Here is a 25,287-nt window from a genome sequence, read left to right on the forward strand (position 1 = left end):
CCCAGATGGCCTCCTTCTTCAAGGACCGCAATTTCCCCCCCGACGTGGTCGACGATGCCCTCCACCGCATCTCTTCCACTTCCCGCTCATCCGCCCTTGAACCCCGCCCCTCCAACCGCCACCAGGACAGAACCCCACTGGTCCTCACCTACCACCTCACTAACCTCCATGTACAGCGCATCATCCGCCGCCATTTCCGCCACCTCCAAACGGACCCCACCACCAAGGATATATTTCCCTCCCCTCCCCTATCAGCATTCCGTAAAGACCACTCCCTCCGTGACTCCCTCGTCAGATCCACACCCCCCACCAACCCAACCTCCACTCCCGGCACCTTCCCCTGCAACCGCAGGAGGTGCAAGACTTGCGCCCACACCTCCCCCCTCACCTCCCTCCAAGGCCCCAAAGGAAACTTCCATATCCGCCACAGATTCACCTGTACCTCCACACATATCATCTATTGCATCCTTTGCACCCGATGTGGCCTCCTCTATATTGGGGAGACAGGCCGCCTACTTGCGGAGCGTTTCAGAGAACACCTCTGGAACACCCGGACCAACCAACCCAACCACCCTGTAGCTCAACATTTCAATTCCCCCTCCCACTCCACCAACGATATGCAGGTCTTTGGACTCCTCCATCGTCAGACCACAGCGAAACGACGGTTGGACGAAGAACGCCTCATCTTCCGGCTAGGAACCCTCCAACCACAAGGGATGAACTCGGATTTCACCAGTTTCCTCATTTCCCCTCCCCTCAGCCTGTCTCAGTCAAATCCATCAAATTCAGCACCGCCTTCCTAACCTGCAATCTTCTTCCCGACCTCTCCGCCCCCACCCCAGTCTGACCTATCACCCTCACCTTGACCTCTTTCCACCTATCACATTTCCGACGCCCCTCCCCCAAGTCCCTCCTCCCTATCTTTTATCTTAGTCTGCTGGACCAACTTCCCTCATTCCTGAAGAAGGGCTAATGCCCGAAACGTCGATTCTCCTGTTCCCTAGATGCTGCCTGACCTGCTGCGCTTTTCCAGCAACACATTTCCATCAATAAAATACAGTGACAAGCTTCAACTATTGCCACGATCTGGCACCATTTTGAATAGTTTAAGAATTATAAAAAATAAATTAAAAGATATACAACTGAAAGAGAGTCCATCTCTGTTCTGTTGCCTCTGCCATGAATCCTGAGCCAGTTCACTAAAAACAGTGATCCAGAAGCTTAATAAGGAATACAGTTTACATGGGATTATTATGTTGATTCTTATGCTAATATGTCAGATAAAAATTTGCTTCTGAGCATTAAATTTATGGCGTGATTTTGCCTTTATGAGCTACCATTAACTTCTACATATGTTGTATCAGCACATTAAGTAGAAGAAAAGTGGTAATGGAGATTAAGAAAATTTAAACCTAGCTAGAGGGAATTGAGAAAGACAACAATTTTAGAAACAATCTTTGAAAAATACATAACGATGATATAATCGTTCCTCAGGGTAATCACTTCAGCCTGATCATCATCAACCATTTCATCAATGACTTTCTCTCCATCATAAGGTCCGAAGTGGGAATGTTCACTGATTGCACAACACCAGCACCATTCGTGACTTCTCCTCTGAAGGAATCCATGCACAAATGCAGCAAGATCCAGATAATATTCTGGCTTGTTGATAAGTGGCAAGTAACATTTGTGCTGCATAAGTGCGAGGCTGTAACCATCTCCATCAAAAGATAATCTAGCTGTAGCCTATTTAATAACATTTCCATCACTGAATCCTCCATTCTGAGGTTATTGTAATGGTCCCACCTGCTCAACCTTGTCCCTTGCCTGAGGCGTGGTAACCATCAGATTAAACTCCTTAACCATTCTTCGGCTTAGCATAGCTTCTTCAATGTGACAGCAGCCCGACTTTACTTTTACCTTCACGATTTATATTTTGGGGGAGTTGTCGTTGACCAAAAACCAAATTGGAATAGCTACATCCATAATGCTGTTTTGAAAACCAGACACTGGTGAGGAAGCTCACCTCGTTTGTTCCCAGTGCCTGTTCAGTATCTACAAGGTGCAAGTCAAGGGTGTGATGGAATGTTTTCTCTTCGTCTGGATGGGTCCAGCTCCAACAATGCTGAATTTTTTGACATGAGAACAAAGTAACCTACTTGATTGGCATTCCATCCACCACTTTCAACATTTATTTTTGTCACTGCTGACACAGTGGCAGCCGTATGCAATATTTACAAGCTGTGGTATAGCAACTCACCGAGGTCCCATCAACAGCACCTTCCAAACCCACAAATTCTTAACACTGAGAAGATGAAGGGCAGTGATGCATTGGAATACAACAATCTGCAAGTTCCCTTGAGTCACTCACCATCCTGACTTGAAACTATATTGCTTTTTCTTCAGTGTCACTGTGTCAAAGTCCTGGATTTCTCTTCCTGACAGCACTTTAGTTGTTCCTACACCCCAAAGATTGCAGACTTCAAGAAGGCAGTTCACCATCACAACCTCAAGTGCAATTCAGAATGGGTAATAAATTCTGGCCTGTCCAGCAACACACACACTCTCATAAATAATAAAAATAATTCATATAGTTAGTATGGCTTCTGCTATCACAGACTGCCATACAAAAGCAAAAATTTGCAGATGCTGGAAATGTGAACTTAAAAACAAATAGGTATATTGGAAGTGTTCACAGATCTAGCAGCATCTGTGGAGAGACAAACTGATTGTCACAGCTTGGGAAAGTTAGAAAACTAGGATTTTAAGCAGAATGTTTTATGATTGTTAAATGGATTAGTGTTATTCAAAAGTATTTCAAAGGTATGATGCTGTGTTGAAAAATAATTTAAAATAGTTATTTACATTTTGAGGTGCAAGTATTGGCTGAAACTTAAAAGAAGACACGAGTATTGGTTTACAATAAATGCATGGTTAGCCATGCAAACCATAAGAATCATTTGTATTATTCATACAAGAGACATAAAGATGTACAGCATGGAAACAGACCTTCGGTCCAACCCATCCATGCCAACCAGATATCCCAACCCAATCTAGTCCCACCTGCCAGCATCCAGCCCATATCCCTCCAGACCCTTCCTATTCATATACCCATCCAAATGCCTCTTAAATGTTGCAATTGTACCAGCCTCCTTCACTTCCTCTTGCAACTCATTCCACACACGTACCACCCTCTGTGTGAAAAAGTTACCCCTTAGGTCTCTTTTATATCTTGCCCCTCTCACCCTAAACCTATGCCCTCTAGTTCTGGACTCCCCAACCCCAGGGAAAATAATTTTTCTATTTATCCTATCCATGCCCCTAATGATTTTGTAAACCTCTAAGGTGACCCCTCAACCTTCGACACTCCAGGGAAAACAGCCCCAGCCTGTTCAGCCTCTCCCTATAGCTCAAATCCTCCAACCCTGGCAACATCCTTGTAAATCTTTTCTGAACCTTTTCAAGTTTCACAACATCCTTCCGATAGGAAGGAGACCAGAATTGCACGTAATATTCCAACAGTGGCCTAACCAATCTCCTCCACAGCCGCAACATGACCTCTCAATACCTGTACTCAATACTCTGACCAATAAAAGAAAGCATACCAAACATCGCCTTCACTATCCTATCTACCTGTGACTCCATTTGGAAGGAGCTATGCACCTGCAAGGTCTCTTTGTTCGCAACACTCCCTAGGACCTTAAGTGTATAAGTCCTGCTAAGATTTGCTTTCCCAAAATGCAGCACCTCGCATTTATCTGAATTAAACTCCATCTTCCACTTCTCAGCCCATTGTCCCAGATTCTGTTGTAATCTGAGGTAACCTTCTTTGCTGTCCACTATACCTCCAATTTTAGTATCATCTGCAAAGTTACTAACTGTACCTCTTATGCTCACATCCAAATCATTTGTACAAAGGACAAAAAGTAGTGGACCCAGCACCGACTGGTCACAGGCCTCCAGTCTGAAAAACAACCCTCCACCACCACCCTCTGTCTTCTACCTTTGAGCCAGTTCTGTATCCAAATGGCTAGTTTCCCTGTATTCCATGAGATCAAATCTTGCTAATCAGTCTCCCATGGGGAACCTTGTCGAACGCCAAATACATCACACCTACCGCCTGCCCTCATCAGTCCTCTTTGTTACTTCTTCTAAAAAAACTCAATCAAGTTTGTGAGACATGATTTCCCACGCACAAAGCCATGTTGACTATCCCTAATCAGTCCTTGCCTTTCCAAATACATGTACATCCTGTCCCTCAGAATTCCCTCCAACAACTTGCCCACCACCGACGTCAGGCTCACTGGTCTATAGTTCCCTGGCTTGCCCTTACCACCCTTCTTAAACAGTGGCACCACGTTAGCCAACCTCCAGTCTTCTGGCACTTCACCTGTGACTATTGATGATACAAATATCTCAGCAAGAAGCCCAGCAATCACTTCTCTAGCTTCCCACAGAGTTCTAGGGTACACCTGATCAGGTCCTGGGGATTTATCCACCTTTATACATTTCAAGACATCCAGCACTTCCTCCTCTGTAATATGGTCATTTTGCAAGGTATCACCATCTATTTCTCTACATTCCATATCTTCCATATCCTTTTCCACAGTAAACACTGATGCAAAATACTCGTTTAGTATCACCCACGTTTTCTGCGGCTCCACACAAAGGCCGCCTTGCTGATTTTTGAGGGGCCCTATTCTCTCCCTAGTTACCCTTTTGTCCTTAATGTATTTGTAAAAACCCTTTGGATTCTCCTTAATTCTATTTGCCAAAGCTGTCTCATGTCCACTTTTTTCCCTCCTGATTTCCTCTTAAGTATACTCCTACTGCCTTTATACTCTTCTAAGGATTCACTCAATTTATCCTGTCTATACCTGACATATGCTTCCTTCTTTTTCTTAACCAAACCCTCAATTTCTTTAATCATCCAGCATTCCCTACACCTACCATCCTTTCCTTTCAGCCTAACAGGAATATACTTTCTCTGGATTCTTGTTATCTCATTTCTGAAGGCTTCCCATTTTCCAGTCGTCCCTTTACGTGCGAACATCTGCCCCCAATCAGCTTTTGAAAGTTGTTGCCTAATACCATCAAAATTGACCTTTCTCCAATTTAGAACTTCAACTTTTAGATCTGGTCTATCCTTTTCCATCAGTATTTTAAATCTAATGGAATTATGGTCACTGGCCTCAAAGTGTTTCCCCACTGACACCTCAGTCACCTGCCCTGCCTTATTTCCCAAGAGTAGGTCAAGTTTTGCACCTTTTCTAGTAGGTACATCCACGTACTGATTCAGAAAATCGTCTTGTACACACCTAACAAATTCCTTTCCATCTAAACCCTTAATACTATGGCAGTCCCAGTCTATGTTTGGAAAGTTAAAATCCCCTGCCATAACCATCCTATTATTCTTACAGATAGCTGAGATCTCCTTACAAGTTTGTTTCTCAATTTTCTTCTAACTATTAGGGGGTCTAAAATACAATCCCAATAAGGTTATCATCCCTTTCTTATTTCTCAGTTCTACCAAAATAACTTCCCTGGATGTATTTCCAGGAATATCCTCCCTCAGCACAACTGTAATGCTATCCCTTATCAAAAATGCCACACCCACACCGCCCCCCCCCCCCCCCCCCCTTTCCTCCCTCTCTGTCCTTCCTGTAGCATTTGTATCCTGGGACATTAAGCTGCCAGTCCTGCCCATCCCTGAGCCATGTTTATGTAATTGCTATGATATTCCAGTCCCATGTTCCTAACCATGCCCTGAGAATGAGTATGATTCTGGCTAGGCCACTATTTATTGCTCTTTCTTTAATTGCCCTGGAGATGGTGGCCTTGAACTACCTAGATTAATACTGCAGTGGAGAAAATTTGTACTTGCTGGAAATAATGCACATTAGATTGTGTTATTAAAATCAGGAAATTAGAAGTTGCTGACATTTCTAAATGTGCTGAAGTTAATGAAAAGGTAAGTGGAGATCTTTTTTTTTCAAGTTGCTGTACGTTTGAACAAGTTGTCTACAGTATACCGTATTTTGGAATTTTATTTGACCTGGGCCCATTTAGTGAATCAACATATTATTGACAGTATATTAATAAAATAACTGCTGCTGCTGTTCAGTGTCTTTGGTAAATGATCAGTGGCACTATACCAGAATTTGATAAAAACGGAACATGTACCACAAAGTTAATAGCAAATTTATTACAATCTTTATCCAACTTCAGCTGAATTGATACATTTATTTAATTGAATATCAGTAACTAGATGTGCCTTTTGTTCAGAAGAAATATTGACTCATTGTCTTTTACATCCTGATTTTAGATGCCTCATTACCAGAAAATGCAAGACTTCACTCTCAAGCAGCATCAACCTCATCCAGCACAGTTTCTCTCTATAGTAACTCCTCTGAAGAAAGTGCAGGCATTCCCTTCTCGGTGTCAGCTTCAAATTCTTCTTCCACTACTAATTTGGGTTCTTTAGTGTCGACTAATGGACTAGAAAATTTCAATCCCTTCTTGCCTGTCAATGTCTTACAGTAAGTGAATATTGATAATGCATTCCAAATTTGTGAATTCTTTTATTCTTTTGATAAATAGAAGGTATTCACTTTGTTCATGGGAAGCTCCTAAAATGACTTTTACCGATGAGTCTTTATGTAAAGTTTCCTACCAATTTCTAAGATTAGCACAGTTTTACCATTGCTGCAAACTTCAGAACATCTGAACACTGTTCCTTCACATATATGTTATTGATGTTGATACACACAAGGGGCATATATTCCTCCCTGTGCTGCTTCTGGGTCAAAAGCCATTACAGTAGGCAACTAACATACTGAACTACAGAAAGGATGTTTCCCCCTTTTAACTTCTGAGGATGGCTAAACAGCCCACTGTGTTGAAACATTACACTGGACTCTCCAATGAATTGTAGACTTTAGAAGAACTAGTCTAAAGTTACTCCCAGTTTTAAACTAGTCCATTTTCTCTCTGTCCACTGAGTTGTAATATCTAGTGTTTATCAGAAATTTCCCTCTGTCTTCTGAGAATCCCCAAACCAGCTTCCGGAAGCAAGATGCACTCTGGTGATTCCTTCTCGTCTGTTGAATTCTCCAGGGTCTTTAAATCTCCATAGGTCACATCTTTTCAGTCAGAGAATAGCCCCATAGCCCTATTCAATTAGGTGGTTGATAATGAACAGTTTTTTTCATTTTGCTGTTTGCTATTGTTTCCCTGTCCCTGTCTCCAGTCTCTTGCAGGCCAGCTACTTCTGTCTTTGTGTTTAGGTGTGAAAGCTGGTAATTCGGTTTCAGTAGGACTTGTTCTGGGCCCCTATTTCCCATTGCAAGTAGAATATCATGAGTCCCGCTCTGTTTCTCAATTTTTACCTTGAATTAAGAGTTTAAACCATAACCGTTTACTAAGGCATCACACTTGCAACAATTTAAATTACAAAGGCCATAGTGCGATTTGCCCAAGGGCATTTGCCTTGATGTATGAAATAACCTGGTGATCACTGTTAAAGACACATGAAAAAATCTATGAATTTCTTCCATCTGTATTTTCCAGGCTATAGAAAAGTATATATGTGAAATGAGAAGCATATCTTACTGTAGGTGCTACTGTCTAGGGAATTGGACTTCTCTAAAACTTGAAGAAAGCATCATTTTTCACATTCATGGAACGGGTATGACAATTTGGCCATGAACATGTAGGCAAAATACGGTCACCAATTGCGTAGCATTTTTTTTAAACTAAATAAGTTCAAGGAGCAGCTCAGTAATGTTTCTGTCAGATATTACTATTTAGATACTTTAGAGCAATTGTTTATACATTTTGTCAAATCTTTGTATGGTGCTGGATTAACATTAAATCATAGAGTTGAGAGTGTGTTGCAGGAAAAGCACAGCAGGTCAGGGAGCATTTGATGAGCATATCAGAGGGAAATCGATGTTTCGAGCTGGAGTCCTTCATCAGAAATGAGCCTGTGGGGTAGAGAGATAAATGGGAGGGGGGGGGTGAGGCTGGGGGGAAGGTAGCTGAGAGTGCAATAGGTGGATGGTGGTGGGGTAAAGTGATAGGTCAGAGAGGAGGATGGAGCGGATAGGTGGGAAGGATGATTGACAGGTGGGACAGGTCATGAGGGCAGTGCTGAGCTGGCAGGTTGGAACTGGGGTAAGGTGGGGGGCAGGGAAATAAGAAACTGGTGAAGTCCACATTGATCCCCTGGGGTTGGAGGGTCCTGAGGCTCCAGGCATCGGGTGGTGAGGGAGTGGCGATGGAGAAGGCTCAGGACCGGCATGTCCTCGGCAGAGAGGGAAGGGGAGTTGAAATGTTCAGCCACGGAGCGGTGGGGTTGATTGGTGCAGGTGTCCCGGAAATGGCATCCAGTCTCCTCAATGTAGAGGAGACCGCATCGGGAGCAACGGATAAAATAAACAAATGATTTGGATGCGAGCATAAGAGGTACAGTTAGTAAGTTTGCAGATGACACCAAAATTGGAGGTGTAGTGGACAGTGAAGAAGGTTACCACAGATTACAATAGGATCTTGACCCGTTGGGCCAGTGGGCTTGAGAAGTGGCAGATGGAGTTTAATTCAGATAAACGCGAGGTCCTGCATTTTGGGAAAGCAAATCTTAGCAGGACTTATACACATAATGGTAAGGTCCTAGGGAGTGTTGCTGAACAAAGAGATCTTGGAGTGCAGGTTCATAGAGGCTGAACAGGCTGGGGCTGTTTTCCCTGGAGCTGAGGGGTGACCTTATAGAGGTTTACAAAATTGAGGGACATGGATAGGGTAAATAGGCAAAGTCTTTTCCCTGGGGTGGGGGAGTCCAGAACTAGAGGGCATAAGTTTAGGGTGAGAGGGGAAAGATATAGAAGAGTCCTATGGGGCAATTATTTTACTCAGAAAGTGGTACTTGTATGGAATGAGCTGCCAGACGATGTGGTGGAGGCTGGTACAATTGCAACATTTAAGAGGCATTTTGATGGGTGTATGAATTGGAAGGGTTTGGAGGGATATGGGCTGGGTGCTGGCAGGTGAGACTAGATTGGGTTGGGATATCTGGTCGTCATGGACAGGTAGGACCGAAGGGTCTGTTTCCATCCTGTACATCTGTATGACTCTAAAAGTGCAGATGAAACGTTGTCGGAGTGGAAGGCTCCTTTGGGGCCTAGGATGGAAGTAAGGGGAGAGGTGTGGATGCAGGTTTTGGAATTCCTGCAGTGGGAGGGGAAGGTGCCGGGGGGGGGGGGGGGGGGGTGTGTGGTGGTGGTGGATGGGGAGGGGGGGTAGAGAGAGGGGTAAGTGGGGAGGAGGGGGGAGTGTTTCTTGTTAGGGGGTGTGAACCTGTCATAGAGTTGCCTATCTCTTGTCTCTTTGAAATAAATTACCTTATTGTATATGGAAGACAAGGAAGAAAATCAGCTACTGGAAAGATTTCTACGTGACATGAAATCTAAATACTTGGACTCCTCTTTCATGCTTGTCTCCCTATTCCTCAAAGGCAGGAATGTAATCTCATATGATAAGATGCCCAGATAGCATGCTTCACCTGCATTTAGCAGTTTATGCAATTTGAGATTTTTTTTTCCAACTAATATAAATAAGTGTCATCTTTATTTGGTTACTGCCAAGCTAGAGGCTGACTATTATCCAAAGGTACTAAGGAAATTGGGACAAATATGACTTTAGACATATTTGATCACATCAGATCAGCTAATGTGTTCATTATATGGTAATCTGGCTGAAGGGGTTAAATTGAATATTTGTCAGTGTTTTGTTGCATTATTCCATTTAAATTATGCTGCTATAGAATTCATCTTTCACAAGACAAGGTTTTTTTCTTTCCTGTTTAATTTGAAATGATTGAAGCTAATAAATGTGTTTTACAAATATTGTCCCAGGTTACAACTTTGTATGTACTTTACGATCAAAACCAGTAAAGCTGAGGAGGGAGACCAAAAGTGTGACACTTATGCGACCATGGCCTAAGAACCTTAAAAGAACAGCATTCCCTTTTAAACTAAATAAGTTAATGGAGCAGCACTATAATGTTTCTTTCAAGTGTTGCTATTTAGATGCAAATGTATGTAATTTTGTCAAATCTATGTATGGTGTTGGGTTAATACTAAATCAGAGAGTTGCCTATCTCTCTTTGATAAAAATTACCTTATTGTATATGGAAGACAAGAAAGAAAATCAGCTACTGTTAAGATTCTACATTTCAATGGCAGCATCAGCATCTTGAAATTAAATGGTGAACTGATGCAGTTCACCATTTAAGTCCATCTGATGCAGTTCATTGGACCGATGATGCATTCGTAAGGCCCATGAATACCCAGGTCTTAATAGCATGACTTTGATTATTGGATAATATGTAAGGACTTCCCTGTTATGACTTCCAATCTGATATTCTTTCCTTTGAGGAAATAGTTCACCTCCAAATATCTGAGACTAAGTAAGTGATGGGAATGATGTATGTTAATCGGTCTGCTCTCATTCTGACACTCATGTTAGAGTATCTTTATGCTAATGACTGTCTATAATACTGGTGATTCATTGAGTTTCTGAGGGCAAATCTTAAACCTTCTGACTTATCAGTGGAAAGGTGTAGTTTCTAAAAGGCTTACTACTTAATTAAGTTGTGCAACACTTTGTTTTCTCCAAATAGACAAATGGTCTTTGTGAGATTTCCTTCACTTTCTGGATTAATTAATAATCCTTTATTACTTCCTGGGTTGAACGTGGTACCCACTATCTCGGATGACGATGGAGAACAAAGAAATTATTTCTCATTTCCTTCTGTCTCTGCCAGGCAGCATAGTTCACCAGGTAAGTCTTAACAATATTTTTTAATGCACTTACATGCTTCTACTCATTGTTTAGTCTTGTTATATTTTACTTGCAAGTAATATTCAAATACTTTCTGTGAGTGTATTTAAATGTTCACTTGTCCATGTGCACGGCACGGTGGCACAGTGGTTAGCACTGCTGCCTCACAGCGCTGGAGACCCGGGTTCAATTCCCGCCTCAGGCGACTGACTGTGTGGAGTTTGCACATTCTCCCCGTGTCTGTGTGGGTTTCCTCCGGGTACTCCGGTTTCCTCCCACAATCCAAAACATGTGCAGGTCAGGTGAATTGGCCATGCTAAATTGCCCGTAGTGTTAGGTATGGGGTAAATGTAGGGGTATGGGTGGGTTGCGCTTCGGCGGGTCGGTGTGGACTTGTTGGGCCGAAGGGCCTGTTTCCACACTGTAATGTAATCTAATCTAAACTCAAAGCGATTAGCTCTTAGTTTTATGTGTTACCATCTTGTGAGGGATTATTCTTGTTAAAGAAGAAAGTCAGCCATCTGGCAATTATTTGGCAACTATGCCACAAGATTTCTTGTTTTTGAGCAACATAAACTTTATTTTTGAGAAAAATTAAACAAAATTTACCAAAATAACACTATAGCTTTCTCGACTATTGCTATAAACTCCGTTTTATTTTTCATTTTGCCCATGAATTCCTTTACTATACAACATCTTTATGGTTTGTTTAGTCCTCTCAGGACCGACATAGAAGTTATGTAATAAAAACAAATTACTGGAGAAGTTGGAGATCTAAAGTAAAAACCATAAGTCCTGCAGAAAATCAGCAGATCTAACAGCATCTATGGACAGAGCAATGATGTTAATATTTTTGAATCCTGTAGGATCCTTCTTAAGAACTCAACTAAAAAAAGTGTTTTAAGATCTTACCATTCTAGCTGTCTAGGTCTTGAATCAGCATGACCCCCAGCCTTTTATGTGTATCACACTCCAAGCTTGTTTGATTCATATTTACTTCAGCTTTGTGCATCAGTTTCTTAGACAAATGCCTCAATTTTTAATAGTTAAAACATCAATTTGTGAAGCTATATGTATACATATGTAGATTAGATTAGATTAGATTCCCTACAGTGTGGAAACTGGCCCTTTAGCCCAACAAGTATTGTGAACTAGATATTTTAAACATCAGTCAATAACAAATTGATTAATAAAGATTACTGTACCTAATGAGGAAAAATCAGTGTTGATTGAGACAATGATAATTGCCCAAATTAGCACAAAAACAACAATATTTGTACTATTTCAAGCAAATAGCATCACCTGGGGAGTGTTGTAGAACAGAGACACCCAGAGATTCAGATACATAGTTCCTTGAAAGTGACGATCTGGTAGACAGGGTGGTGAAGAAAGCGTTTGGCACACTTGCCTTCATTGGTCAGAGCATTGAGTATAGGAGTTGGGACACATTGCATTTGTACAGAACATTGGTGAGGCCACTTTTGGAGTACTGCACACCTTTCCAGTCGCCCTGCTATAGGAAGGATATTATTACATTGGAAAGGGTTCAGAAAAGATCTACAAGAATGTTAACTGGGACTGGAGGGTTTGAGTTATAAGGAAAGGCTGGATAGACTGGGACTTTTTCCTTGGAGTGTAGGAAATTGCGGGGTGACCTTACAGAGGTTTAGAAAACCATGAGGGCCATAGATAATATGAATAGCAAATGTCTTTTCCCTAGGGTAGGGAAGTTCAAAACTAGAGGACATGGTTTTAAGGTGAGAGGGGAAAGATTTAAAAGGGCTGTGAGGGACATCTTTTTCACACAACAAGTGGTATGTGTATGGAATGAGGTACTAGAGGAAGTGGTGATGCAGGTACAGATAGTACAATTAAAAGACATTTGGACAGGTACATAAATATCAAAGGTTTAGAGGGATGTGGGTGAAATGCAGGCAAAAAAGACGAGGTGGTTTGGGAAGTCTGCTTGCAAGGAATCCAAAACACACAAACGGAAAGCGGGCCATGCGACCAGTGCTTCATCCAGAGGCTCACTGATGATATTGCCTAGTATGGTGACAAAGCATCTGAAAATGAACTTTCCAGCTCAGTGAGCAAACCTACATCCAGTTCTATTAGCTAATTTCTTTCTGTCTCTCTCTCACCCCATTTATCTCTCTATCTCACATGCCTTCTCTCTTTCTCTTTCTCCGTCTCTTTCTCTGTCTCTTTCGCTGTCTCCTCTCTCTTTTGCTCTCTCCTCTCTCTTTTGCTCTCTCCTCTCTCTTTCGCTCTCTCCTCTCTCTTTCGCTCTCCTCTCTCTTTCGCTCTCCTCTCTCTTTCGCTCTCTCCTCTCTCTTTCGCTCTCTCCTCTCTCTTTCGCTCTCTCCTCTCTCTTTCGCTCTCTCCTCTCTCTTTCGCTCTCTCCTCTCTCTTTCGCTCTCTCCTCTCTCTCCTTCTCTTTCTCTCCTTCTCTCTCCTTCTCTTTCTCTCCTTCTCTCTCTCTCTCCTCTCTCTCTCCTTCTCTCTCTCTCTCCTTCTCTCTCTCTCTCCTTCTCTCTCTCTCTCCTTCTCTCTCTCTCTCCTTCTCTCTCTCTCTCCTTCTCTCTCTCTCTCCTTCTCTCTCTCTCTCCTTCTCTCTCTCTCTCTCCTTCTCTCTCTCTCTCTCCTTCTCTCTCTCTCTCTCCTTCTCTCTCTCTCCTTCTCTCTCTCTCCTTCTCTCTCTCTCCTTCTCTCTCTCTCCTTCTCTCTCTCTCCTTCTCTCTCTCTCCTTCTCTCTCTCTCCTTCTCTCCCTCCTTTCTCCCCTCCCCTCCCTCTCCCGCCCCTCTCCCGCCCCCTCATCCCCTCTCCCCTCGGGGACTGGACCAGGCTCATCTCTGGTATGTTCATTTGCTGTCATCATACTCAATCACTTCAGGCCTCGCTGAATGCTTCCAGCATCACTGCCTTTTTGAGCTTTACCCTTTGAGAGAGAATCCATACTCACATTACTTCTGTGTTGCTTTGTCATTTAATGCAGACACAAACCTAGGAAGATTGTCATAGTTGTCAGCAGGCATCAGTCAAGCTGAGGGAGGTAGTCTTCACTCAAACATTGCCAGCATATAAGTCAAGGACACCGCCTGGTAGCAAAAAATGACTGCCTCTGATACTTTATGATGCACTTGATTGTTTCCTTTCCTCTTATGACCTGCTATCCTTCTCGAATGAGATAGGGGCATCCATTATAGGAGATTAAAGTGCATGACGCAGCTGTTAATAGTGGTGCAGGTGGGGAGGTGTCCTGACTGAGCGAGAAGGCAGTGCAGAGGACATGAACAGTTAGTGCTGTCGGGGGGTTTCAAGTTTAACAAGAGCATGGGAGTGTAGGTGTTACAGGTGATAGTGAAAGTAGTAGAGTATGAGCCTTGGAGGGAGGTGGGTACAGCAGCATAGATGGCCTGACTGGGAGATATTAGAGACAAGATTACTGGCAGAGTGGTCAAAATCCAGTGATCTTCCTGCTATGTTGCTGTGCATTCCTTCAGGCAGTTGAAACAGCAATAATCGGGGTAGCCAACTCTGACCAGTCTGGCATGATCTGGTCTGGTATCAGGCTGCTGGTGCTGGGGACAAGGGACACCCTGGGTCAACACCATCCAGACGAGCAGGATCTCGAGGACCATGCCCACAAAGCAGAAAACTAACTTCCTCTTATCTGCCATGTCTTATGCAAATGTCATGAATCATGTACATCAGCCCAAGACTGACCGTGCTTGTCGGCTGCACGATGCGCTTTTAAAGATGGTATGGGAATGAGGATGCCAGTTTTTAGGTGACTATTTGCTGAGCGGTACCTTGTTCCAGGGATGGCGCATCATAACGTGGGGCTAGAATCAGATGCAAAAGATGCCATATAAGTGGAGTAGATAGTTAATAAGGTGAATTTGGTAACATAAGGGTGGGAAATGTTGCTGGGCTACACAGCAAGAAACTATTCAAAAAACTCCTTGCAACTCTCAGAAGCAATACAGTGTAAGATTCAGCTGAGATGGGGTGAGGGTTCATAGAATCATGCAGTGCAAAAGAGGCTATTCAACCCATCAAGCCTGTATTTCCAAAAATGTCTTACTACCTACACTAGTTTCCCTTCCCTGTACTGTGCTCATCGCCTTGAATGTTATGACATTTCAAGTGCACATCCAAGTACTTTTTGCAAGTTGTGAATTTTCACACCTCAAACTACCCCATTAGCAGTGCATTCCAGGCCCCACACCTCCATCTGGATGATAAAAGTTTTCCTGAAATACTTATAAACCATTTCCCTTTCCTTTAAAATTTTGTTCCCTTGTTATTAACCCTTAAATGAAGGGGGAAAGCTGCTTCCTATTTGCTCCAAGCATCCCCTACATAGTCTTATGCAACTCTGTCGGGCTCCCCCATTAACCTTCTCTGCTCCAAAGCAAACAACCTTAGCTAACACAGGCTCTCTTCATAGCTGAAATGGTCCCCCCTCCCCCAGGAGAATCTCATTGCACCCACTCCAGTGCAGTCGCACCCATCCTATAGTATGGTGACCAGAACTGCACGTTGTACTCCAGATATGGCTGAACCAAAGTTCTGTACATTTCCCACATGACTTCCTTGCTCTTATAATTTATGCCACAATTGATAAGTATCTGATATGCCTTTTTGACTACTCTATTATGCTGTCCTGCCACTTTTCAGGGATCTGTACACAAGCACCCCCAAATCCCTCTGTTGCTCTGAACTTCTGAGAGTCTGGCCATTCATTGAGTACTCCGTTCTGTTGTTTCCTTTTCCAAAATGCATTGCCTCACATTTATCAGGGTTAAATTCCATCTCCACTGACCTGCCCACCTGACCAATCCTTTTAAATCCTCCTGTAGCATCCTGGCCAAATCTTTGTGTCATCTGCAAACTTCAATCATTTATGAATATCTCAAACATTAAGTGATTAACATTGATCCCTGTGGTATGCCACTGCACACCAGGCGCCAGTCTCTTAAACTGCTTAAAACCACCACCCTCTGTGTCCTATCATTAAACCAATTTTGGATTCAAGTTGCCTTGAAAAGGTCAGATATCACAAAATTCAGAGGGCATGACAGTGGGAAGAGAGAATTGTCGTACTCAGTATGGATTGAGCTGAAGAAATAGTAATTAGGAGATAATTAGAGCATTTTTTATTTTTTTTTTAATTTATTTTAAAGGTTATTGTGTTTGCAACTACAATTGTTCAGCAGTGTGCAGTATTTAAACCTACAGGATATATCCTTTTACTGATAGGAAAAGTCCTAACAACTGCTTTTACATTGGGAAAATGGGAAAATCTGATTTATTTAATGTTCGGAACCAAGGAATAGTCTGAAATGTAATATTCAACTCAGAATGCTAACTGTTTTTCCCGCACTGTTGCCATTCTGCTGTCTATTTCCAGCACTTTGTTTAAAGGTCCTGTTATCCATACAGTTTGTCTCCTCCTCAGACTATTTCTTTGCAGTCATAATTTACTTTCAGTTCTTCGATCTTCACCTTTAGGTGATAGTCTTTTCAGAGTAACTTCTGGACGTCCACATCATAATATAAACGTTCCCAGAAATTGCTGGAAAAATTCAGCATCTATGGAGAGAAAGCCGAGTTAACTAAGAAGGGTCACTGGACTGAAATGTTAACTCTGCCTTTTCTCCACAGATGTGGAGTTTTACTCGCAATTTCTGGTTTTGTTTCTATTTTCAGCATTCACTGTTCATTGTTTTTTTTGATTCATAGACATTTGTTAGTCCACTCATCACCTCTTTAAAATATTATAACCTACTCTTTACAAATCCACTCTGCTCTCTCTGGTCAGCTGAAAATTTTCAAAGTGTTCAGACACTTATTCCTGAATTATAGACTTCGCAATTTGCCAGCAACTGAAGTTAGATTAAACACGGTATACACTGTATAATTTCTCATTTGATGTTTTAAAATTTGCAAGAATGAGCATATGAAGAGCAAGGTCACAGACACTACACAGCAGATATATCTGATAACATATGGACAGTGTTATAGTAAATAGACTTGAGTCTTTCATAGAGATGAGGAGCAAGCAGCCTTGGGGATAGTCTTGGTGTGCAGATAGTATTGGTATAAAGCACAAAATAAAACAGCATGTAATGATTATCTGGAGGTTTTTTTCCTTTTCCCACCATGTTTAGCCTCACGCCATGATTGAATTTTGCAAGGACCCAGGCCATGTTCTCCTTACTATGTACAACTGTGCTCTTTACACTTTAGGTGGCTCTCTGTCTTTTCAAATATATTTTGAAACTAAAATGCAAAGATTTTTTGACAAAGTTATCTTTGTGAAAGGAAGTTCTGTAATTTTATTTTTAAGAAGACTTTTGATATCTTCAGCAAAGGATTGTAAACGTGTTGAAAAATAATACCATAATTTCTCCTTTATGCTCAATAGATTGTAGACATGATCCTCCTGAGAATCCACCGCCTGTTGCTGTTCCTTTGCTAGAAATGGGGTTTTCTTTGAGACACATTTGCAAAGCAGTTGATGCTGCAGGTACAGTAAAACAGTTTGAGATCCTGGTTTAGTTAATTTTTTCTGATACGTGTGTTCATGGCAAAATAGACACTTAAGGGCAATACTGATCTTGCAATTGCAATGCATTTTTGAATAAAAGGTAGGCACATAGTTTTATTATATGAAGCATTGATTAGAACTCTATTCATTCTGAATATTTCCAATATGACTATACTTTGCCCAGAAGTGCTGAATTCAGTTTATTTCAAGACTTTCTCAATTTTAAATTGAAAAATGGTATTAGATATCAGATTCAAATGAAGGATCTAATGATGCAGAGACACTGTCAAAATTTTCTAAAATTCATTCTGTTAATCAAGGATTTATTTAGTGCAGAGCAACTTCTATTTAAATGTTTCAGTTCACCAAATTGTGCCAAGGAGAAATGAAGACTAAGGTTTTAGGATTGGTGCCCAAAATTTTGCTCAGAGGTTAATTGTGCAAAGGGAAGTGTTGGAGAAACCTAAAATGAAATTCCAGATAATGTGCACTAGGTGGCTGAAAGAAGAATGGTAGCTTGTGGGCAAATGGAGGGCATACATGGAGGTTTGGATGACTGGCAAAAAACAGAGTATGGGGATAACTGAGTCTTTTTCAGGATGGCAGCTGGTGACCAGTGAATCATAGATTCCCTACAGTTTGGAAGCAGGCCATTTGGCCCTCTAAAGAGATTCCCAACCATAACCACCTCCCTACCCTGTAACCTGACATTTCCCTTGGCCGATCCACCTAGCCTGCACACTATGGGCAATTTACCGTGGCCAATCCACCTAATCCACACACCTTTGGACTATGGGAGGAAACCCCTACAATCTGAGGGAGAACGTGCAAACTCCACTCAGATGGTCTCCCGAGGCTGGAATCGAACCCAGGTCCCTGGTGCTGTGAGGCAGCAGTGCTAACCACTGTGGTGCCTCTATATTTTAGAATCAGAGAGCTTAGATTACCATCCATATATCCGAAATAATTATTACGCACTAGGAAATGAGAGTTTTACTGGTGTTAAATTTTTCTGGCCACACAGTTCAGGACCTCTGTTCAATTCAGCTAAAAATAGACGAGGGCATAATGTGATTAAGTATCAGGTAGGAAACTGAAGATGCAACATACCAAACTATTTTGTTAGAAGACAGAGGGAGAGTAGTAGTCAATGCTACTAGAATATAGTTAACATCCAGAGACAGCAGAGGAGGGGAGGGCCTGTGCAAACAAAATATAATTATCCTGCTACATTCTTAATCAGAGTCACAGAGATGTACCGCATGGAAACAGACCCTTCGTTCCAACCCGTCCATGCCAACCAGATATACCAACCCAATCTAGTCCCACCTGCCAGCACCTGGCCCATATCCCTCCAAACTCTTCCTATTCATATACCTAACAAAATGCCTCTTAAATGTCGCAATTGTACCAGCCTCCCCCATTTCCTCTGGCACCTCATTCCATACATGCACCACACTCTGTGTAAAAGTTGCCCCTTAGGTTTCTTTTATATCTTTCCTCTCTCACCCTAAACCTATGCCCTCTAGTTCTGGACTCCCCGACCAGGGAAAAGACTTTGCCTATTTACCCTATCCGTGCCTCTCATAATTTTGTAAACCTCTATGAGGTCTCTCCTCAGCCTCCGACACTCCAAGGAAAACAGCCCCAGCCTGTTCAGCCTCTCCCTATAGCTCATATCCTCCAACCCTGGCGACATCCTTGTAAATCTTTTCTGAACCCTTTCAAGTTTCACAACATCTTTCCAATAGGAAGGAGACCAGAATTGCACGTGATATTCCAACATTGGCCTAACCCTCCATCTTAATTTCATTTAAGGTGGTAGAATAGTTTATCCAATATGTCTTGTGAGTATCAGATTCCAGGTAATACAATAATGGAAATACTTCAGTTACAGTGTGATGACTTACATATTTATAATTTGTCAGATTTAATGTTTGTCTTTATCAAGTACCTTTCTGATCTGTAGGCATAGATAAAAAATAAATTTTGTTAATTCTGTATATGTAGGTGTTTCTGGGGATGCCGATCCACAATCAATTGAACAACTAGCCAGCTGGATGCTGGAACATCCACTACCAGAGGAACAGGAAGTCATTGTTTACTCCTCAGCAACCATTGAGAATGATTTGGAGGTACCTGTGGAATCCGAGGTTATAGTACACAACCGAGCAACAACACTCGTGTCTCCAGAAGCTGTTGACAGGGAAGATGCAATTGAAGGGTAAGCAACAAGTCCGAAGAAGATAAGTGTTTCAGTGTTTCTTCATAAATCTATCACTAATGTCAGATCATTTTGGCTTGAGAATTCTTCACTGGATATTTTTCTAGAACTAGCTTTGTTTTTTGCTTGGAATTAGCAAGGTGGTAAAAGGATTTAGTTTGAGTTGAAACAAAATTGCAGTTGAGTACAACTAAAAAGGGTTGATGGAACATCTGTTAGGTGTTCGGAGTTATAAAGGTTTTGATTAGTAAACTATAAATTGGGTTGTAAAATTGAACAGACACAAGGCAGGTTAATGACAAATGTAAACTGTAGCATAGGTGTGGGATGCAACTCTACAACATATGAGATTAAGGGTCACTTAAGTTTTAGAAGTAGCAGTAGACATTTAACCATGTTGACATAATAACCTAACTATTCCTTTTTAAAACTGATTGCTCAGATATATAGTTAAGTCAATGAGGCATATCTACAAATATATATTGTGTATGAAAGTGTTATATTGCTTTGGATAGTATATTGAATACGGTGTTAGTCATGATGCCAAGTAAAATTTATGCCTCTATTAGACACTTAAAAAAAGCAAGTATAAAAGGAATGAGTTATGAGGATAATATAAGGACATTTAGTTTTACAAGCTAGATTCAAAGAGGATTGGAGAGCATAATTTAAGTATTAAATGTTAGAAAGCAAGTGACTTTAACCAAGGCTTTGAGAGCATATAGCACAAAAACCCTTACATAGTGAATATGGAATAACCTGCAAAGGAAGGTAACCAAGGCAATAAAGTTTTTTTTTTTAAGTACAATTACTTTTTGGTCCAGTTGTCCTTTTTCTCATTTCTGAAGTAACACTGAAGTCGAAGCATTAACTTTGTTTCTCTGATGTTACCTGACCTGCTGAGTTTCTCCAATAGGTTGTTTTTTTTTTTGCCTTTTCTCACATTTACTCAGTCAATACTCCTAATTGTAGAGTGGTGGATACTGTACTGGTGGTGTATTAGAATAATGTTTTATATGTAACAAAACACAGTTGTGTTAATAATAACTAGAGCTTCCGATTGACATTTTACCTTAATCTTTTGTTTCTCCCCATCTTCCTCCCTAATTGAGCAGAACAACTGATGGTTTGGATCAGATAGAAAGAGGAAATTTTATAGATGTGCATTTGACAAGAAATAGGCCTCCACCTGCTCGAAGGCGTAGAGCGAGTCAAGGACAGCGATCTGTATTCAGAGGAGCTGGTAAGATACAGTTATATGACAATACCACTCCTAATTCTACTGTTTTTATTATCAGGTTGACCTAGAAAGCAGATATTTTGCTGCCAGTGGTGGGGATGCACATTATCAAAGTAAACAGTAAAGAAGAGTAAAGAGTGGTGTAGTGCACTATTATAAAGGAAAGTAGAAATACCAAACAAGGATCTAAACATAAAATCAGAAATCTATGGCTAACTAAGGAAGTTAAGAGCTGTATTCAATTAAAAGAAATTTACAAGGTTGTAAAGAAAAGTCAGGTATACAAAGCCTAGATGAGGAGTTTGTAAATTTGTTTTTCAGGTAATTTCTTAGCCTAGCATGTTCTGGAACCAACCAGACTTGGTGTTGTGCAACAAGATACAAATATACGAATCAGGAGCAGAAGTAGATCCTTTAACCCCTCAAGCCTGCTCCTCCATTCAATAAGATCATGGCTGATCTGTTTTGTTTCAAATTCTACATTCTTATGCATCAATCCAGCAATCCTTAACAGTGTTCAATGAATTCACCCCCACCACCACCTGAGGTAGAGTTTCTCAAAAATTTCTTGACTTCACATTTTCCCACATTATATTTCAACTGTCAGACTTTGACCTATTCACTCAACCTATCTATATCCATCTGCAGCACTTTCCTACCTATCTTGTCTGCAAACTTATGTATCATGCCTTCACAGTTATCTAAGTCTTTGATGTAAATTTTTAAAAAAACCAAAGCCCCAACCTCCAAAGTCATACAATGCTCTGCGAGAGAGAAAAAAATCTCCTCCGCTGTCCTGAAAAGGCAACACCTAATTTTAAAACAATGGTCCCTAGTTCTGAACTGACCCACAAGCAGAAACATCCCTTTCAAATCTACCTTGTCAATACCATTCAGGATCTTAAACACTTCAATCAAGTCACCCCATATTCTTCTAAACTCCAGTGGAATCAAGCCCACTGTGTCAACCTTTCCTCAAAAGACAATCCACCATCTACATAAAATCCAGCAAACCTCCTCTGAACTGCTTCTAATGGTCTGAAATTGCTTCCTTTAAAGCGGAGACCAAAATTGCATATAGTGTTCGAGATGCCGTCTCACCATTGCCCTGTATAACTGAAGCAGTGTGCCCTTGCTTTAATATTAACTCCTTTCCTAATAAAGGATTTCAACCCATTATCCACCTTGATTACGTGCTGAATCTGCATACTAACCTTTTGTTACAAATACACACATTCATGTAAAGCCCTCTGTACCTCGCAATTCTGAAGTGTTTTTCCATTTAGATAAATAATGTTTATTTGATTCTTTCTGTCAACGTGAAATAATTTCACACATCCCCCATTAATATCTTTAATTTTCCTTTCATGAATTGAAAGGGCTTAGACAGATATGGGCCAAGTGTTGGCAAATGGGACTAGATTAAGTTAGGATATCTGGTCGGCATGGACGAGTTAGAGCAAAGGGTCTGTTTCTGCGGTGTACATCTCTGACTCTAATGGTACCACACTGAAGGGTATCCACAATGTTGAGGCAGGACTTCATCTCCACAAGGATTGTGTAGTGGCAACTCCTACCAATACTGTTGTGGGAAAAGCATCTACACAGGCAGATCGGTGAGGATGAGGTCAATATATTTTTCCCTCTTCACAGGTTCTTTCACTATCTATTGCAGACTCGGTTTCGCAGCTATGTTCTTTAGGACTCGACCAGCTCAGTCAGTCATGGTGCTGATGAACCACTGTTGATGATAGACATTAAATTCCACACTCGGAGAATGCTGTTTTCTCCTTTAGTACTTCCTCTGTGCTGTTTAACACAGAAGAGTATTAACTTAATAACTGAAGCAGTGTGGTAAATGATAATCAGCAGCATGCTTCCTTGTAAATGCTTGACATTATAGTATGAAACATTATTGATTCAGGAGTCAATGCAGCAGAGTCTGCTGATGGGCGGTACATACCCAAGGCTGGTGGTCTTGGTATCTGCGACATCATAATGTTGACAGAATCATACCTTATAGACAATGTCAAAGTATTGCTTGGCTAGCCTATGAACCAGCTCTCCCAATTTTGGCATTGGTTGCCAGATGATAGCATGGAGGATCTTGTTGGGTCTTCGGGCCTGCATTAGCCTGTGTTTCTGATGTCTAGGTTGATATCAGCAGGTCCATCTGGTCTAATTCTTCTTGAGGCATATCTATGTACCCAGCTATAACCTTATTAGTAATAGCAGGTTCAGGGTGATCATGCAGGGTCAACGTGGTTTTGCGAAAGGAAATCATGCTTAACCATTATTGATCTTCTTTTGAGGAAGTAACATGCTATGGATAAAGTGAACCAGGAGATGTATTGTTCTTAAATTTTCCAGAGGACATTTGAAAGAACGCCACACAAAGGTTAAAGTTGAAAAGAAAAGCTCACTGGAGAGAATACATATTGGCATGGATAGAAAATTGGCTTGATAACAGGAAACAAGAATTTGCTTAAATGAGTCTTTTCAGGTTGCATGAATAATGAGTAAGTGTACAGAAAGTGAGGTCTGCAGATGCTGGAGAGTCGGAGTCAAAAACTCTGATGCTGGAAAAACACAGTCGGTCAGGCAGCATCCGAGGAGCAGGAGAGTCAACATATCGAGCATTCCTGATGAAGGGCTTATGCTCGAAACATCAACTCTCCTGCTCCTCGGATGCTGCCTGACCAGCTGTGCTTTTCCAACGCCACACTTCTTGACATTGATAATGAGTATGTGTCACAGGGATCAGTGCTGGGATCTCAATTGTTCACAATTTTTATCAATGACTTGGATGAAAGGACAGAGGATTTGTTGCCAGATTTGCTGAAGATGCAAAAATAGATAGGGAAGCAAGTTGTGAAGAGGCTAAAAATTGTAAGAGTGCTACAAATAGATACGTTAAAGTGAGTGTGCTAAAATGGGACAAATACGCTGTCTGTGTGGAGTTTGCACATTCTCCCCGTGTCTGCGTAGGTTTCCTCCGAGTGCTCCAGGTTCCTCCCACAGTCCAAAGATGTGCAGATCAGGTGAATTGGCCATGCTAAATTGCCCGTAGTGTTAGGTAAAGGGGTAAATGTAGGGGAATGGGTGGGTTGCGCTTCGGTGGGTCGGTGTGGACTTGTTGGGCCGAAGGGCCTGTTTCCACACTGTAAGTAATCTAATCTAATCTAATCTAAACAAACAAAAAGCACATTATCCAAATGGTGAGAGATTGCAGAGCTGAAAGATGCAGATGGAGCCGGGTATCCTACTGCATGAGTTGGAGGAGGCTAGTTTGTACATATAGGAAGCAATTAGGAAAGCTAACAAAATGTCATCACTTATTACAAGGGAATTGAACACAAAATTAAGAAAGTTATGCTTCAGTTATACAGGACACTGGTGAGACCACATCTGGAGTAGTGTACAGCATTGGTCTCCTTATGTAAGGAATGATGTAAATAAATTGGAAGCAGTTTAGAAAATGTTTACCAGACTAATACCTAGAATAGGCTAGTTAACTTATGAGGAAAGGTTCGACATGTTTCACTGGAGTTTGTAATAATCAGATCAGCCATGATCTTATTAAATATCCAGCTTGTTTGCATGTTATGAGCAAGGTTGTCAAGAAAGATGTTGAAACACTGTTCCCTTAATTATAGAACTAGGCACATACCATATATATTCTGGATTAGTGGTGCTGGAAGAGCACAGCAGTTCAGGCAGCATCCAAGGAACAGCGAAATCGACATTTCGGGCAAAAGCCCTTCATCAGGAATAAAGGCAGAGAGCCTGAAGCGTGGAGAGATAAGCTAGAGGAGGGTGGGGGTGGGGAGAAAGTAGCATATACCCGTGTAAAAGTCGGATCTCATGTCAAAGTCAAAAAGGCGTTATTTTTGGCCAAAAAATCTTGTATTTTCTATATATCACAGAGGAAATTGCATGTTCTCATTAACCCACTTAAAAATACCGGTAACTCTACTCATCGCTCTTTGTTTACTATATTACGTCTCTATTCTTTCTTGTGTTCATTCATTCATAACTCTACTTAGCCCACTTGGTTTACTACAGCACATTCATTCAGACTAAGTCTATTGGTACCTATCACACTTTGTTCATTATACATCCAAAAGTTAATATCGTTAAAATGATAGTCACTTTAATTGTGAAATTACGTCTGGATAAAATTGAGATATATTAGCTGCATATATCTTTTGATTCTTTGACAAATGTGTTAATGTAGCTGAGGTTCGTTACATAAGAGAGTAAATGGGAGGGAAATGGAAGAATTTGGCAGGAACCTTCAAGACACTTACACATTCAGAATATAATAGATGTTTCATTTTAAATGTGCCATTATACCAGGCCATGATGATGTTGAACTGTGCAATTTTGCAGGATTACAATGACTCTTTGACTTGTTAAATTTT

General features: G+C 41.3%; 1 protein-coding gene across 3 annotated transcripts in view; it reads left to right on the forward strand.

The window, feature by feature from the left end:
• Positions 1-25,287, forward strand: part of LOC122548398 (putative E3 ubiquitin-protein ligase HERC1) — a 377,691-nt gene that overhangs the window by 216,462 nt on the left and 135,942 nt on the right. For all 3 annotated transcript variants that reach the window (XM_043686981.2, XM_043687001.2, XM_043686991.2), the window contains exons 39-43: positions 6,326-6,539; positions 10,679-10,839; positions 17,277-17,378; positions 19,410-19,623; positions 20,739-20,866. In XM_043686981.2, coding sequence (XP_043542916.2) covers positions 6,326-6,539; positions 10,679-10,839; positions 17,277-17,378; positions 19,410-19,623; positions 20,739-20,866 — 819 coding nt within the window. The remainder of the gene's footprint in view (positions 1-6,325; positions 6,540-10,678; positions 10,840-17,276; positions 17,379-19,409; positions 19,624-20,738; positions 20,867-25,287) is intronic.

This window comes from Chiloscyllium plagiosum, unplaced genomic scaffold (assembly GCF_037043375.1).
Source record: "Chiloscyllium plagiosum isolate Xiang-an unplaced genomic scaffold, Cpla_swu_hap1 HiC_scaffold_1, whole genome shotgun sequence".
In the NCBI taxonomy this organism is placed as follows: Eukaryota; Metazoa; Chordata; class Chondrichthyes; order Orectolobiformes; family Hemiscylliidae; genus Chiloscyllium; species Chiloscyllium plagiosum.